Source organism: Somniosus microcephalus, chromosome 1 (genome assembly GCF_052327205.1).
Source record: "Somniosus microcephalus isolate GS21.2 chromosome 1, FLI_Smic_1.0, whole genome shotgun sequence".
Taxonomy (NCBI): domain Eukaryota; kingdom Metazoa; phylum Chordata; class Chondrichthyes; order Squaliformes; family Somniosidae; genus Somniosus; species Somniosus microcephalus.
The window spans coordinates 66,175,924-66,193,914 of record NC_140987.1 but is presented as its reverse complement, the minus strand read 5'-3'; the positions used below and the strand labels follow the sequence as shown (position 1 = coordinate 66,193,914).

Sequence of the window (17,991 nt, the reverse complement as noted above, 5' to 3'; positions counted from 1 at the left end):
ACGTAGGTCTTTACTTCATGCCCACAGGCGGGAACTGAGGGGGATCAGTACCCACAGTACTATTTATACCCCTATGGCCAGGAGTGGTACTGCGTATCACTACGCCCAACAAGTAGTGCAGTCCTGTCCATAGGTTCAAAGTAGCACACATATTACATACACAACAAGAGGTGTTTGCAAGTTTTGCAAACAATAACCGTAGAGGGGTGGCTGTTTTGGTGAGTCCGTCCATAGAAGAGAACGCTGCCTTGGTGGACAAGGACACTGAGGGGAGATTTTTACGGCTAAGGGTAAAATTGGAGGGATTTAATTGTGATCTTTTTAATATCTGTGCACCGAACGACCATTGCAAGCGTCGCGAGTTTTTTCGGGGGTTATTCACTGAAGTGGCAGAGGTGGAAAATCCTTGTATAGTGGGGGATTTTAATGTATTTTTACCTTGGATGGACATTTCAGCCCAGATGACCTTTAAAGAGGATAACTCCAGAGGGATGATTATAAAAATGATGGCAAATTTAAATTTGAGAGACTTATGGAGGGACCGGAACCCCACAAAAAGGGAGTTCTCCAGAGCAGGTTGGGTGGGTGATGTTTTAAAACAGAGCCGAATAGATTTTGTGTTAATGCGGGAAGGGTTAAGTTCAGAGGTGATGGAGATTTATTATAAAAAAGTATTTTTTAGTGATCACTCGACTTTGGTTCTTAGAATTAGGAACAGCAGAGTTAAGATCGGTTCAGGGGTGTGGATTTTAAACAATCAATACCTGAAAGAAAGTGCTTGTAAAGAAGGGATTATAAATATAATAAAGAATGCTCAGAAGGAACTTTTGTTCTTGAAAGAAAGAAGAGTTTGGTGGGACAGTTTCAAATATGAGGTAAAAGTTTTTTCGGTACGTTATGGGAAAAAGAGGGCAGCAGCTAACCGGCATCGAGAACAGAATATAAACAAAAGGTTTACGGATGTCTGTAAAGCAGTTGACGGAGGGGTTAAGGGAGCTGAGACTAAGTTCCGGGTGCTAAAAGAAGAGTGGGAATTATTGCAAGCTGAAAAATGCAAGGGGGCCATTCTCCGTGCAAAGGCTAGAGATGCATTGGAGGGCGAAAGATGCACTAGATATTTTCTAGAGCAAGAGAAGCTGCGACAGAGATTATCATTAATTGAGGAGTTGAAGGTTGGGGAGAAGATCATTCATGAAAGTGAGGAGATTTTGGAGGCGGCTAGCAGCTTTTATCAAGAGCTATATACAAAAGAAGACATTTCCAATTTGGAGATGGAGAAGGTTACTGCTTTTATTGAAAAGTGTTTAAAGGAGGATGAGAGAAGCATGTGTGATGAAGTAGGATTAGCGGAAATAAAAATAGCAATAAGTGGAATGAAGAGGGGGGAAAGCCCAGGGTCCAATGGACTAAGTGCAGAACCTTATAAGGAATTTTTTGAGATTTTAAGTCCATTGCTCTTAGAAGTTTTTAAGGAAATTAAAATTGAGGGAAGCCTGGCCCCATCTATCTATAAAAATAAAGGGGATAGACGGGATCTGAAGAATTGGAGGCCCATCACACTATTAAATGTGGATTATAAGATCTTGGCGAGGGTTATGGCAAATCGTTTGAAGGAGGTGTTACTGGAGATAGTTTGGCCCTCTCAGTCCTATGGAGTCATAGGCCGGGACATCGCAGACTCTGTGGTCTCAATCCGAGATGCGATAGAGCTCATGGAAGAGAGTGGGAGGGAGGCTTATGTATTAAAGATAGATCAAGAGAAAGCCTTTGATAGGGTCTCTCATGAGTTTTTATTGAAGGTTTTGGAAGCATTTGGTTTCAAGGAAAATTTCATTCAGTGGATAAGGATTTTTTATTCAAACATATTTAGCTGCGTTAAATGTAATGGTTTTTTATCTAAGTATTTTCCGATACAGAGATCAGTGAGACAGGGTTGTCCCCTGTCCCCACTGCTGTACACATTGGTAGCAGAACCATTAGGTTACATAATGCGATAGAAACAAGGTGTAGTTGGGATTGTGGTACCCAGGCTGGTGTCGGTGATACACCAATATGCAGATGACACAACCTTAACATTGAGAAATGGGGAGTCAGTGAGGAAAGCTATGGAGGTAGTGGAGGAATATTGTAGAGCTTCAGGTGCCAGAGTGAATTATAGTAAGTCCCAATGCCTGGTTGCAGGGAGGGGTAGGGGGAATGGTTGGGGGAATGTCCCTTTAAGGTGGTGGAGGTTTTGGAAGTTCTGGGGGTGCATATGGGGTGCAAGAAAGACAGGGATGAAGTGGATCGATTAAATTGGGAACCGAAGGTTATGAAAATTAAAAAGATTTTGGGAAGATGTGAAAGAAGGTGGTTGAAAGTGCAAGATGAGCGACAGTGGTGTCTGCTCTCCTGCTATCTAAGCTATCGTACTTATTGACGGTGGAGGATACTCCTGAGTAGGCAGAAAAGTCCATCCGAGAGGCTTGTGTGAGGTTTTTATGGGAAGGGAAACCAGCCTTGGTGGCTTACAATACCATCATTGGACGGAGAAATCAGGGAGGACTCAACTTCCCAGATATTGATTTGAAGAAAAAATCCTTTAGAATCAAATGGGTGAAGAGATTTCTTCAGAAGTCAAATTCTAATTTTTGGAAGAGTTGTTTTGAGCATTTTTTTAAATGAAGTGGGATAGGAGGGCAGGGGATCTTGTATATGGAATACAATAATATGTTTTTGAAATTGATTAAGCTTCTCCCTAGGTTTTATAAGGGGGTTGTAGAGACTTGGGCTCAATTTTTAAAAAGTGTGCAGTTTATGCCCAAGGGGGCTGAGGAATTTTTAGAACAGCCCTTATTTTTGAACAGGTGGGTCAACATCGAAGGAGAGGTTTTACTTAATCAAGCTTTTATAAAAGCTGGGATTATATCGGTGAAAGATGTATTATACGAGGTGATTCCAGGTTGGTTGCCGGAAGCGATAGTGAGGGACATGGTGTGGGAGGAGGATCAGGAGGTAGAAGGAAAAGCAATAGGAATCATGTATGAGAAGATTGTGAGGGCAATGCCACAGGATTGGATGGAAGAAATAAATGAGGAAATCTCCAAAGGAAGTAAAATGCGTCCTGCTTTTCCAAGCTTTGTACTGGAGAAAGGGGGAGAGTTAGTCCAATTTGACAACTGTAATACTCGAGATTTCTATGAGGTATTCAGCGAATGGAGATTCAAGACACCTGCTGGTCAGGAGTTTTGGCAGAGTATATACCCACAGCTGGACTTCAACAGGATTTGGAAGGGAGTGTGGGCGAATTTTAAATGCCCAGAATGGATTGAACTGGATTTCAAATTGGCTCATAACCGAATTTTTACCATGATGGCCTTGTGCAAGATTGGACGAGTGGAGGCGGCAACTTGCCCAATGTGTGGGACACGGGATGAGACTCTGTCCCATTTACTGGTGTTATGTCCGCAGTTAAATGACTTTAAGTACTATGTTCGACAGTTGTGTGAAGCTTTTTTGCTGGGTGGGGACCAAAGAGTGAGAATGGGAATCCCGTGGGACTCAATTTTGAGATGGGGATTGCAGGAGAGTCTGCCAGAGTCTAGCGGAGCAGCAAGCAATTTAATGTTCAGTTTGGCTAGATTCGTGATTGTGCAAAGAAGGAATGCTCTGTTTTTTAAGGGGAGGAGAATCAATCTAAGAGTATTTTAAATATAAGCTAAAAGACCATTTGAAGGCTCTGTGGATGTTTTATTCAGAAAGGAATTTAAGGACAGTATTTTACAACCAATTTTTAAAGTACAATCGATTAATATATGTTACAGGTGACAAATTAAACTTCAGGTTTTGATGTTAAAATGTGGTGGCGGAATGGCTGTGCAGGGCGGTGGAATTGATTTGTATCATACAATGTAATGATCACGATGTTGTAAATGTTCTTAATGTTCAATAAAGTATAATATAAAATAATAAAAAAAAGTGGGCAGCACTTTCGCCTCTGAGTCAGGAGGTTGTGGGCTCTAGTCCCACTCCAGAGACTTGAGCATAAAAATCTAGGCGAATACTCCAGGGGAGTGCTGCACTGTTGGAGGCGCTGTCTTTCGGATAAGATGTTAAACTGAGGCCCCGTCTGCTCTTTCAGGTAGACGTAAAGATCCTATGGCACTATTTTGAAGAAGATCAGGGGAATTATTCCTGGTGTCCTGGTCAATATTTATCCCTCAATCAACATCCGAAAAACCCAGATTATCTGGTCATTATCACATTGCTCTTTGTGGGAGCTTGCTGTGCGCAAATTGGCTGCTGTGTTTTCCACATTACAATAGTGACTACACTTTAAAAGTACTTCATTGGCTGTAAAGTGTTTTGGGACATCCGGCGGTCGTGAAAGTTGCTATATAAATGCATGTCTTTCTTTTTTTTAATTCCCCGATATTCTCGGTCATTTTAAGTAGAAGAATTTTGGGCCGCTTGCCTTGCCAAGAACTGATGGTTCTGACGAAGGGTCATCGACCTAAAATGTTAATTCTATTTCTCTCTCCATGAAGCTGCTTGACCTGCTGAGTGTTTCCAGCATTTTCTGTTATAGTTTCAGATTTCCAGCAACCACAGTATTTTGCTATTGTAAAAGGTCTATGCCGGTGTTTATACTCCGCACCAGCCTCCTCCCACCTTACTTCATCTCAGTCTATATCCTTCTATTCCTTTTTCCCTCATGTGCTTATCTAGCTACCTGTTAAATGCGTTTTCATTCATTTCCACAATGAATTTGGATTACCCCGAAACTTAGTCAGCAACATGGCGTCAGCCTGCCTCCTTGGTTGAGTTTTGTTATTTTCCATAAAAAATAGGCAATGAGGAACTGAAAGAAATTAGTTTTTGTTAAAAGAGGTTGTCATCTTCCAAAATTCCATAGATTCTAGAATGGTTCCCGTGGATTGGTAGAACATAAGAACAAAAGAAATAGGAGCAGGAGTCGGCCATTCGGCCCCTCGAGCCTGCTCTGCCATTCAATGAGATCATGGCTGATCTTTTACCTCATCTCCACTTTCCTGCACTATCCCCATATCCCTTAATTCCTTTCATTCCCAAAAATTTATCGATCTCTGTCTTGAAGGTAGCAAATGTAACCCCACTATTTGAGAAAGGAGGGAGAAAGAAAATGGGAAACTATAGACCAGTTAGCCTGACATCAGTCGTAGGGAAAATTCTAGAATCTATTATTAAGGACGTGGTAACAGGGCACTTAGAAAGTAATACAGGAAACTTTGTGCTATCCGGAGGTGAGCTATCCGGCAATCTGGAGCCACCGGCAAAAATCAGCAGCCGTTTTTTATTCTTTTTGTTTGTTTTTTTTGCTTTGTTTGAACAGTCAAGCTGTGCAAGGTCTGTAGCTATAGCAACAGCTTCAGCTACAGAGCTTTAGGGCCACACCCGAGTGTTTAGAAGCTCCGTATCTCTCAACATTAACTCTGGAGAGTACGGCACTTTTTAGGCAATGGCAGCAGCTCGGTCCCGTGGGTGCCGGATAGCACAAAGTTTCCTGTAATAGGATTGGGCAGAGTCAACATGGATTTATGAAAGGGAAATCGTGTTTGACAAATCTGTTAGAGTTTTTTGAGGCTGCAACTAGCAGGATAGATATGGGGGAACCAGTGGATGTAGTGTATTTGGATTTTCAGAAGATATTGGATAAGGTGCCACACAAGAGGTTATTAAACAAAATTAGGGCTCATCGGATTGGGGGTTATACACTAGCATGGATTAAGGTTTGGTTAATGGACAGAAAACAGAGAGTAGGAATAAACGGGTCATTTTCGGGTTGGCAGGCTGTAACTAGTGGGGTACCACAAGGATCAGTGCTTGGGCCTCAGCTATTCACAGTCTATATCAATGATTTGGATGAGGGGACTAAATGTAATATGTCCAAGTTTCCTGATGATACAAAGCTAGGTGGGAATGTAAGCTGTGAGGAGGATGCAAAGAGGCTGCAAGGGGATATGGACAGGCTAAGTGAGTGGGCAAGAACATGGCAAATGGAATATAATGTGGAGAAATGTGAAGTTATCCACTTTGGTAGGAAAAATAGAAAAGCAGAGTATTTTTTAAATGGTGAGAGATTGGGAAATGTTGGTGTTCAGAGGGACCTGGGTGTCCTTGTACACAAATCACTGAAAGTTAATATGCAAGCTATTAGGAAAGCAAATGGAATATTGGACTTTATTACAAAAGGATTTGTGTATAAGAGTAAACACGTCTTACTGCGATTATATAGGCCTCTGGTGAGACCACACCTGGAGTATTGTGTAGTTTTGGTCTCCTTACCTCAGGAAGGATATAGTTGCCATAGAGAGTGTGCAATGAAGGTTCACCAGACTGATTCCTGGGAAAGATGGCACCTCCGACCATGCAGCACTCCCTCAGCACTGCACTGGAGTGTCAGCCTAGAGTTTTATGCTCAAGTCCCTGGAGCGGGATTTGAACCCACAACCTTCTGACTCAGCGGGGAGAGTGTACCCACTGAGCCACAGCTGACACTGAAGGAGGTTAAGGGGAGACTTAATTGATGTGTATAAAATTATGAGGGGTGTAGATAGCATGGTTAAGAGGGACCTATTTCCCTTAGCAGAGAGGTCAATAACTAGGGGGCATAGATTTAATGTAATTGGTAGAAGGATTAGAGGGGAGTTGAAGAGAACTCTTCACCCAGAGGGTGGCGGGGGTCTGGAACTCACTGCCTGAAAGGGTGGTAGAGGCAGTGACCCTCATTACATTTAAAAATGCTTGGATGTGCACTTGACGTGCCATAACCGAAGACCAAGAGCTGGAAAGTGGGATGAAGATGGATAGCTCTTTTTCGGCCAGCACAGACACGATGGACCGAATGGCCTCCTTCTGTACCGTAAATATCTATGATTCTAAATGACCTCCCCTGTTCAGGTTAAATTGATATTTGAATACTCTAATTTATTAGATTGGTCAATTTGAGCTTCCGTTTTAGTATTGTTCAGATATTTGTAGTTTGCCCCTGATACATGCACAATTCCATCTTCTTTACTACTAAAATCCTCTTTTATTTGCAAAGATAATTACAGATGAGGGAGGCCATTCAGCCCATCTATCTCATCCTTATCTATGGTCTCACATCACAGCACCTATCTCTTTGCCTTCACTACCCTACATAGAGAACATTAATAGCATTGACCACTCTTCATCTGGACTTACCTTTCACCTGTTCATATTTATGTCTCTGTGTCCTGCAGTCATAGTTTATCCTGAAATAGTGCTCACGATTGACCTTTTCTATTCCACCTGGTACCTTGTATACCTCTCCAAGGCCCCGCCACGTAATTAAGTAGGGAAACTGCTGGAGAAAGTTGTGATGTAGGGTGAAAATGACAGGAATCATCATGGGACAATGTACTACAACAGGTCACTGCTTAAACCATAATTAGATCAGTATTTCATGGTATCATATTTATCCCTCAACCAACACAACAAAAAGAGATTATCTGGTCATTATCACATTGCTGTTTGTGGGACCTTGCTGTGTGCAAATTGGCTGCCACGTTTCCCACATTACAACAGTGACTCCACTTCAAAAGTACTTAATTTGGCTGTAAAGCGCTTTGAGATGTCCGGTGGTCGTGAAAGGTGCTATATAAATGCAAGTCTTTCTTTCTATAAAAATCCTATATTATTAATCCTCTGATTTACTCGGAGCAGTGCCACAGGAGATCAATTAGTTATTCAATAAAGTTTTAGTGACACATATATTTGAGTTGGCGAGTCATAAACACCCCTCTACTTAAAAAATAAGAATCTTTTAACTCTTTTGTGTAGAGAGATCCAACTGAGATTCATGCCTCAATGAGATCTACAGCTGAGATTTGTATTTTGTTTGAAAGAGGTTTGGCTGTAATTTCAGTAGAAAATAACAACACCAACAGCGCCTGGAAACAGCTGGGTAATTCACAAATTGGAATGACTTCAATACTCTCCCCTTCCTTTCATTGTCAGGTTAATGAGATTTACCACGATAAATCGCTGGGAGCCCACGTGAATGTCGTGCTGGTACGAATGATCATGCTGGGATATGCAAAGGTAAGATATTAAAGTCAAAGCTGTTCACAGTCTTTAGAGTTTTCCATTTGCGAGTCACAACTTGTTACAGAAAGCAATAGTCTAGAAGGAAGGTGACAAATGAGAAAGTGTGAGCTGATTTGAGCTATTTATGCGACATATTGGGATATTACATTTCAAAATGAGACTTTGTGCACTATTTTATGAGCCTCTGCTCCCAACACAGAGCCTTGCTCATGGCAAGTGCAGGTTACAAAATCGGGGAATAACGTAGCCCCATCTTAATTACTATACTTATATCTAGTGAGGCTCCATTGTAGGACCATAGCCTCACAAATTTGCCCTCATTATAGAACCATAGACAATTATAGCACTGGAGGAGGCCATTGGCTGCATCGCTTTTGATTCACCACTGTGCTTGCTGCAGCACATTCGAATCAGTTCTTCAGCAAACTTTAGCATAAATTCACCCCTCTAGAATCGGGGAGCACAGCGGTCTAACTTATGCTGGCTAGGACTAATATCGCCATGCAGCAAATTCTGGGCCATTTATTTAATTTTAAGCAGCAGAACATCTCAGCTACAGATGAGTTTCATTTAGTAACAATACATCAGCTCCATTTGATGTTCGAGATTACAGTATGGTATTAGCCAGGTTAAATTCGCACTCTATATTCAGTGTATCACTGGTGGGTTCAAGGTGTTTCGGCTTACTTCACAGACACCTGAAACACATTCGGCCAAAGAATTACCTTTTAAGTGTAGTCGCTGTAGTTGTTTCCCAAATAGAACCTGCATTTTAAAAGTTACATCAATAAAGTTGTTTTAGTACAGAATGACTTGACAGAACATTCCAGAATGCCTAAATTTCCAATATGTGTTCCCGGCAGCGAGGCTCGCTCATGGGAATGTGAAATTGGAAAATGACCGCTCAGGTATTTTGTATGAATGATGTATCCAGCTTTGAAGAAATAAGTACTTACAACACGGACATGAAAACTTAATGAAACCAAACTCTCTGATCAGTCCATCAGCTTGATCGAAAGAGGGAATCCATCTCGAAGTTTGGAGAATGTCTGCCGTTGGGCCTATTCTCAGCAAAAATCAGACCCAAACCACTCGGAGCACCACGACCATGCCATTTTTTTAACAAGGCAAGATTTCGGTCCAGCGGGTATGCAAGGTACTGTATAAGGCTACCGACAGGTATAGTGAAATCAGCAACAAGTTCCTTACTGTACAGAGAATTACAGTTCAGTAAAAAAATGCTTCCATGGACTACTCCACTAAAACTTCCTGTAAGAAAACCACACATTTTTTCCCCAACTTCATCAGCAAAACCAAATCTATGCCGACCAAGGCAGAACCTGGTCCCACAATGACAGGACATGGTCCCATAATGACAGGATGACAGGACCTGGTCCCATAATGACACGATCTGGTCACCATAATGACAGGCCATTATCCCACAATGACCGGGCCTGGTCACCATAATGACAGGACCTGGAACCATAATTACAGGGCATAGTCGCTACAATTGCAGGACTTCGGTCATTCCAATGTCAGGACGTGCTCACCATAGTGATAGGACCTAGTCACCACAATGGCTAGATCTGGTGATTATAATCTGGTGACTTGTTTGTCACAGTGGTGGGACCTGGCCACCACAATAATTGGACCTGATCCCACAGTAACAGAATCTGGTTATCACAAAGGAAGATTTGTTAGCAACTCTGACATATGCAAACTCCAATACCAAATCCAAAATGGGTATGTTAAATAATGCAAAGAAGTATCCCGGAATTCGCTACCTAACACCACTATGCAAGCCCCAGTAGCACAAGGACTGCAGCAGTTTAAAGAGAACCTTCTTAGGGCAACCAGCAATGCACAATAAATGCCAGGATCACCCATATCCTGAAAACACATTTAAAATCAGGCAACAATGCACACCGCTTGGTTTTGATAATGCTTCTGACATCATTCACTTCCATCAAATTGTATTTAATGCTTGACACCTACTGCTAACCACACATCTGTGTCATGTTCCCAACCATATGTCTGTCTTACTGATCCACAGTCCAAGCCATGAGTAACTATCTGATCTACGCTCCCACTCAGCCTGGATTATAGGAATTTTCAACTTTGGTGGTTGTGTAAAACAGGTAATATGGGGTGTAGAGCACCCAATATGGCCTGTTTTATGTCCCCACAAAAGTAGAAATTTCCGGTGTATGTGTTCCAATCTCTGAAGTGGTCCTTGAGCTCTCAACCTTCTAACTCAGCGGCGAGTGTGCCACCACTGACCCAACACTCACACTTTCTGTCCTTCAGGGCAGGGAACATGCTGGGCCCACCCGTTCTGGCCCACATGCAACTCCAGTCTCTCACTGCATGGTTGACTCTTAACACTCCCAGATCAACAAGGGCCATCACCCACATCCCAAGGACAAATTAGAAAAAGGAAAATGATTGAGGATTTTGAAGAGAAGATTAGTTGCAATAGAGTATTGAACAGCAAATGGGTAGAGATCATTGTTCCCTTTAAACTGCACTGACTGCGCCGCACAGTAAAAGGAAATGTCTGCTCACTCCGCTAATAACACAGTAAGGTAGCAGCGGCCAAGGAAAGAATCTGATCAGGGAGAGGGGGGTGGGGCCTCACCCATCCTGACCAACAGCCCGCTCCACCAATCACCGCCCAACCTTCTGTGACTGGCGTCGACTCTCACCAATAGCTATGGGGGGGGTGGGTCCTGAGGGTCTGGCGGATGAGCCAATAGCAGGTGAGAGGGGGCAGGTGCTGATGGCTTCCCCACGGATAGCCGGCTTGGGAAAGGGAATCTTATTCATTGGGGATAAATGCAGACGGTCACAACCTGAATTATGGAGACAAACTTCAGCAATTCGTGCAGGAAATCTTTAAATGCAATAATTTTTTATTGCATCAAATAAATAAATACTCATTTGTCCACTGTGCATCCCAGCATTTTAATCTATCCATTGCATTTTTATCCGCGTTTTGTATTTCCTATTGTGCTTGCTGCCTTTCAAATGCTGCATAATGATAGCACCGACAGCACTGGGCTTAATTTGTTCTCTCTCTGTCTGTAGCGCCTCTGCACAGCTCTTAGTTACTGTCCTGCATAAATCTCCCTTTATTACCACACAGGCCGGCTAAAGCAGAGCGAAGCAAGATTGGGTTTAGCATCGAACACTGGAACAGTCCTGTTCCCTGGCATTCTGGAGCTCTCCCCATTGGTATGGGTCTCACCGGGAGGAGGGCAGAACAGCAAAGGGGACAAAGCAAAGAAACCCATCCCCTCCGCCCAAAAAAGGGAGAGAAGGAAGCATCAAGCATGCAAAGGCAGGCTGGGTTCCATCAACCCTAGCACAACAAATCGATGCCTTATTATCAGTTATTATCGTGTTGGGTAATGACTAACAAAAAGCAGATCAATTTATTATTACGACTTGAGTGAGCAAAATCATTTCGAAGAGGAGACACAAAGAACTCGGCTGGAAAGTCTAACTACAGTTAAAACCCAAGCCGAAACTCAGGAACGTCATTATTATTAATGCCATGAAATGTCTCGTCTAAAGGAAAAGTCATATTCCATGTAGTGCCTCAAAGTGAACAAGGCAATGGCAAGCATACCACATTGAGTGAGGTGCCGGCATGGGTTGTAGAGTCTGCCAAAAAAAATGTATTTATTCTCAAATAATAATAAAAATATAAGTAAGAAAATTAGAATTGAATAATTTGCCTTAATGCAATTCATAAAAAGTTCCCCAACTCCCACTGCTCAGCATCTTGGGCCTGGCACCCCCGTCATATCCGAACCTGCCCTCAAACTGGCTTTGGGCTTGATAAAAGATATCATCAGATAGAATCATAGAATCAATCATGCCTGTGCCGGCTCCTTGGTAGAGCTATCCAATTAGTCCCACTCCCCTGCAGATTTTACCTTTTCAAATATTTATCCAATTTGCTTTTGAAATTTATTATTGAATCTGCTTCTGCTGCCCTTTCAGGCAGTGCATTCCAGATCATAACAACTCGCTACGTAAAAAAAATTCTCCTCATCTCGCCTCTGGTTCTTTTGCCAATCACCTTAAATCTGTGTCCTCTGGTTACCGACCCTCCTGCCAGTGGAAACAGTTTCTCCTTATTTACTCTATCAAAACCCCTCAAAATTTTGAACACCTCTATTAAATCTCCTCTTAACCTTCTCTGCTCTAAGAAGAACAACCCCAGCTTCTTCAATCACTCCACATAACTGAAGTCCCTAATCCCTGGTACATTCTAGTAAATCTCCTCTGCACCCTCTCCAAGGCGTCAAAATATTAAAACCTGACCTGGGATTGCTTGATGTGACGAGGGGAGTCAGGAGTAAGAGATAAAGTGAAGATATCAAGTCATTAACTCTTCAAGGACTCCAAAATGTATTTGCGCAATGAACAAAAATAATGAAAGATCTGAATTTTCTGTTGTTGCTGCTGTTGTTGGGTAGGGTGTTATTGCTGCTGCTGCTGTTGTTGTTGTTGTTGTTAACTGCCCATGGATAAAAAAGTCGCGTTCAGAGCAAATAAAAATTGGAGGAAACATTGGTAGAGACAGCTAAGCAGTAAATCATGTGTAGGGAGTAATAGGGATAGCATGCGGGATTGAGTAATGAAGGTGAGCATCATAGAGTAATAAAAATTCAATTGAGGTAATGAGTAATTGGGGAGGGAGTAGTTATGTGGGAGGAAGGTAGTGGTCATGGTTGTGAATAGATGAGATGGGCGGGGAGAAGGCATGTGAGGAATGAGTGAAATGTTTGGATGATGGATAGTGGGCATTGGGGGAGAGTTAGAGACAAACTCTGGACTGCACTGGCACTATACAGATAGAGACAAAAATGCATTTTTTAATCATTTATTCTTAGGATATGGCCAGCACTAGCAAGGCCAGTATTTATTGCCCATTCCCCAATGCCCCTGAGAAGTTGATGGTTGGCCTTTTTCTTGAACCACTGCAGTCTGTGTGGTGAAGGTTCTCCCACAGTGCTGCTGACAAGGAGTTCCAGGATTTTAACCTGGTAACAATTACACTGGCACTGTACAGGTACAGACAAACCCTGGATTACACTGGCACTGTACAGGTACAGACAAACCCTGGATTACACTGGCACTGTACAGGTACAGACAAACCCTGGATTACACTGGCACTGTACAGGTACAGTCAAACCCTGGATTACACTGGCACTGTACAGGTACAGTCAAACCTTGGATTACACTGGCATTTTACAGGTACAGACAAACCCTGGATTACACTGGCACTGTACAGTTTGAGACAAACCCTGGATTACACTGGCACTGTACAGGTACAGACAAACCCTGGATTACACTGGCATTGTACAGGTACAGTCAAACCCTGGATTACACTGGCACTGTACAGGTACAGACAAACCCTGGATTACACTGGCACTGTACAGGTACAGACAAACCCTGGATTACACTGACACTGTACAGGTACAGACAAACCCTGGATTACACTGGCACTGTACAGGTACAGACAAACCCTGGATTACACTGGCACTGTACAGTTTGAGACAAACCCTGGACTACACTGGCACTGTACAGGTACAGACAAACCCTGGATTACACTGGCACTGTACAGGTACAGACAAACCCTGGATTACACTGGCACTGTACAGGTACAGACAAACCCTGGATTACACTGGCACTGTACAGGTAGAGACAACCCTGGATTACACTGGCATTGTACAGGTACAGACAAACCCTGGATTACACTGGCACTGTACAGGTACAGTCAAACCCTGGATTACACTGGCACCGTACAGGTACAGACAAACCCTGGATTACACTGGCACTGTACAGTTTGAGACAAACCCTGGATTACACTGGCATTGTACAGGTACAGACAAACCCTGGATTACACTGGCACTGTACAGGTACAGACAAACCCTGGATTACACTGGCACTGTACAGGTAGAGACAACCCTGGATTACACTGGCACTGTACAGGTACAGACAAACCCTGGATTACACTGGCACTGTACAGGTACAGACAAACCCTGGATTACACTGGCACTGTACAGGTACAGACAAACCCTGGATTACACTGGCACTGTACAGATACAGACAAACCCTGGATTACACTGGCACTGTACAGGTACAGACAAACCCTGGATTACACTGGCACTGTATAGGTACAGACAAACCCTGGATTACACTGGCACTGTACAGTTTGAGACAAACCCTGGATTACACTGGCACTGTACAGGTACAGACAAACCCTGGATTACACTGGCACTGTACAGGTACAGACAAACCCTGGATTACACTGGCACTGTACAGGTACAGACAAACCCTGGATTACACTGGCACTGTACAGGTACAGACAAACCCTGGATTACACTGGCATTGTACAGGTACAGACAAACCCTGGATTACACTGGCACTGTATAGTTTGAGACAAACCCTGGATTACACTGGCACTATACAGGTACAGACAAACCCTGGATTACACTGGCACTGTACAGTTTGAGACAAACCCTGGATTACACTGGCACTATACAGGTACAGACAAACCCTGGATTACACTGGCATTGTACAGGTACAGACAAACCCTGGATTACACTGGCACTGTACAGGTACAGACAAACCTTGGATTACACTGGAACTGTACAGGCACAGACAAACCCTGGATTACACTGGCACTGTACAGGTAGAGATAAACCCTGGATTACACTGGCACTGTACAGGTACAGACAAACCCTGGATTACACAGGCACTGTACAGGTACAGACAAACCCTGGATTACACTGGCACTGTACAGTTTGAGACAAACCCTGGATTACACTGGCACTGTACAGGTACTGACAAACCCTGGATTACACTGGCACTGTACAGGTAGAGACAAACCCTGGATTACACTGGCACTGTACAGGTAGAGACAAACCCTGGATTACACTGGCACTGTACAGGTACAGACAAACCCTGGATTACACTGGCACTCGATAGGTAGAGACAAACCCTGGATTACACTGGCACTGTACAGGTACAGACAAACCCTGGATTACACTGGCACTGTACAGGTACAGACAAACCCTGGATTACACTGGCACTGTACAGGTACAGACAAACCCTGGATTACACTGGCACTGTACAGGTACAGACAAACCCTGGATTACACTGGCATTGTACAGGTAGAGATAAACCCTGGATTACACTGGCACTGTACAGGTACAGACAAACCCTGGATTACACTGGCACTGTACAGGTACAGACAAACCCTGGATTACACTGGCACTGTATAGGTAGAGACAAACCCTGGATTACACTGGCATTGTACAGGTAGAGATAAACCCTGGATTACACTGGCACTGTACAGGTACAGACAAACCCTGGATTACACTGGCACTGTACAGGTAGAGATAAACCCTGGATCACACTGGCACTGTACAGGTACAGACAAACCCTGGATTACACTGGCATTGTACAGGTAGAGACAATCCCTGGATTACACTGGCATTGTACAGTTAGAGACAAACCCTGGATTACCCTGGCATTGCACAGGTAGAGACAAATTCTGGATTACACTGGCACTGTACAGGTACAGACAAACCCTGGATTACACTGGCATTGTACAGGTACAGACAAACCCTGGATTACACTGGCACTCTATAGGTAGAGACAAACCCTGGATTACACTGGCACTGTACAGTTAGAGACAAACCCTGGATTACACTGGCATTGTACAGTTAGAGACAAACCCTGGATTACCCTGGCATTGTACAGGTAGAGACTAATTCTGGATTACACTGGCATTGTACAGTTAGAGACAAACCCTGGATTACACTGGCATTGTACAGTTGGAGACAAACCCTGGATTACACTGGCATTGTACAGTTAGAGACAAACCCTGGATTACCCTGGCATTGTACAGGTAGAGACTAATTCTGGATTACACTGGCACTGCACAGTTGGAGACAAACCCTGGATTACACTGGCATTGTACAGTTAGAGACAAACATGAATCTTATCATGACTCATGAAGTAACACTGTGCGGCCAGCTGGTGGTGCCGTCCAAGGAGTATAAATACTCGGACGTGGGCCCAGCTTGCTCAGGATGTTTCTGTAACCAGGAACTAGTGATGTAACTAGAATCTCATGGTTGTGAAACCATTGATTAAAGCCTTGTTTTATACTCAAACCAAGTGCTCAGTAGTTTTTTTACATCAATTTAATCAACTGACCTGCTCCACGCTCTGAGTGGTCTTGGGAACAGCCAGCTACGACTCAAACCGTAGGAGGGAACTTGGACAAAATAATCGATCCATCATGGAGAAACTACTCAGACCCGCCCGTCTCGACCTGGACCCAAATTCACTTACAGCTGCTAAGGTATGGAAACACTGGTGTCGTACCTTTAGCAACTTCCTTGAGGAGTGTGGTGAGAATGTTCCTAATAATTTACGAATGCTTGCCAATTATGTATCCCCTCATGTGTTTGATTATATCGAAGACTGTGTAGACTATGACGCCGCTATCCAAATACTACAGCAACTATATGTTAAGTCCCCAAACAAAATTTTTGCTCGGCATCTACTGGCCACAACTCGACAACAACCCGGGGAATCACTTGACGAATTCCTTCAGAAACTTTGCAGGCTCAGCAAGGATTGTAATCTTAAAGCTGTTACAGCTGAGCAATACCAGGAGGAGTTAATTCGTGATTCCTTTATTAATGGGATTGCGTCTCCCTTCATACGTCAGCATCTGTTGGAGAATAAAACCCTCAAGTTACAGGCTGCCTATGACCAGGCATGCTCTCTGGACTTAGCAAAGAGAAATGCAGATACCTATCTTTCACCACGTGCACGGGCTGCTGCTATCACTTTTAGTGACTCCTTCGACAGGCCTCGGGCGGAAGCCCTCACTGATGATGACTCCCACCTGGCTGATGACAACCCTGCCCTAGAAGCCTTCACTGATGACGACCCTGCCCTAGCGGCATCTTGGCAATCTGGAAGGAAGTGTTTCTTCTGTGGAGGTGCATTCCACTATAGGAAATTTTGTCCTGCTCGTAACGCAGTCTGCAATCATTACAGTAAGAAAGGTCACTTTTCTAAGGTATGCCAGTCAAGATCCTCTGTTAGTAAGAAAGGCCACTTTTCTAAGGTATACCAGTCGAGAGCCCCTGTTAGTTTTGCAGCTATTATCTATAAAACTGCTCCTCCCCCAAGAGCCACTACTAAGGTTACAGCTGCAATCTATAAAACTGCTCCTCCCCCAAGAACCACTACTAAGGTTACAGCTGTCAAGGGTAAAACTGCCCCTCCTCCCATCACAGCTGTTTTTCCCCAAAGTCTGTCCCATGCAGCCACAAAGGTTTTGGTAAATGGACACATTTTGAGTGCACTAATCGACTCATGCAGCTCTGACAGCTTCACTATTGAACGGGCTGTCAGTAAGTTAAAACTGCGTATTTACCCCTCGGACAGGGAAATTGCAATGGCTCTGATGACACTGACCACCAACTCTTCTGGCTTTTGTCTTGTCGACCTTATTCTCAATGGCCGCACTTATTTCTCCACCCGGCTCGGGGTGCCCAAAAACCTATGCTGTGATGTGCTCCTGGGACAGGATTTCCAGAAACAACACAAAAGACTCACTTTCGAGTTTGGAGGGTCAAAGCCGGAGCTTACTATTTCCAAAGTACCGTTTTGTGCGTTTTTGGTGGCTTCGCTGGATGAGCCCTCCTTGTTTTCCAATCTTTTCCCCCGATGTAAGCCCATAGTCACTAAATCATGACGTTTCAGCCAAGATGATCGATCCTTTATCGAGGCAGCAATCTCTTGCCTTCTAGCTGATGGTATCATTGAGCCATGTTCATCTTCCTGCCGGGCTCATGTCGT

At 43.6% G+C, this 17,991-nt stretch overlaps 1 protein-coding gene across 1 annotated transcript in view; it reads left to right on the top strand.

Moving 5' to 3' along the window:
* The window catches only part of LOC147124146 (A disintegrin and metalloproteinase with thrombospondin motifs 3-like), a 235,769-nt gene that overhangs the window by 41,522 nt on the left and 176,256 nt on the right, over window positions 1-17,991 (top strand). Inside the window, exons 3-4 of the mRNA XM_086002840.1 lie at window positions 7,999-8,082; window positions 9,088-9,244. Coding sequence (XP_085858966.1) covers window positions 7,999-8,082; window positions 9,088-9,244 — 241 coding nt within the window. The remainder of the gene's footprint in view (window positions 1-7,998; window positions 8,083-9,087; window positions 9,245-17,991) is intronic.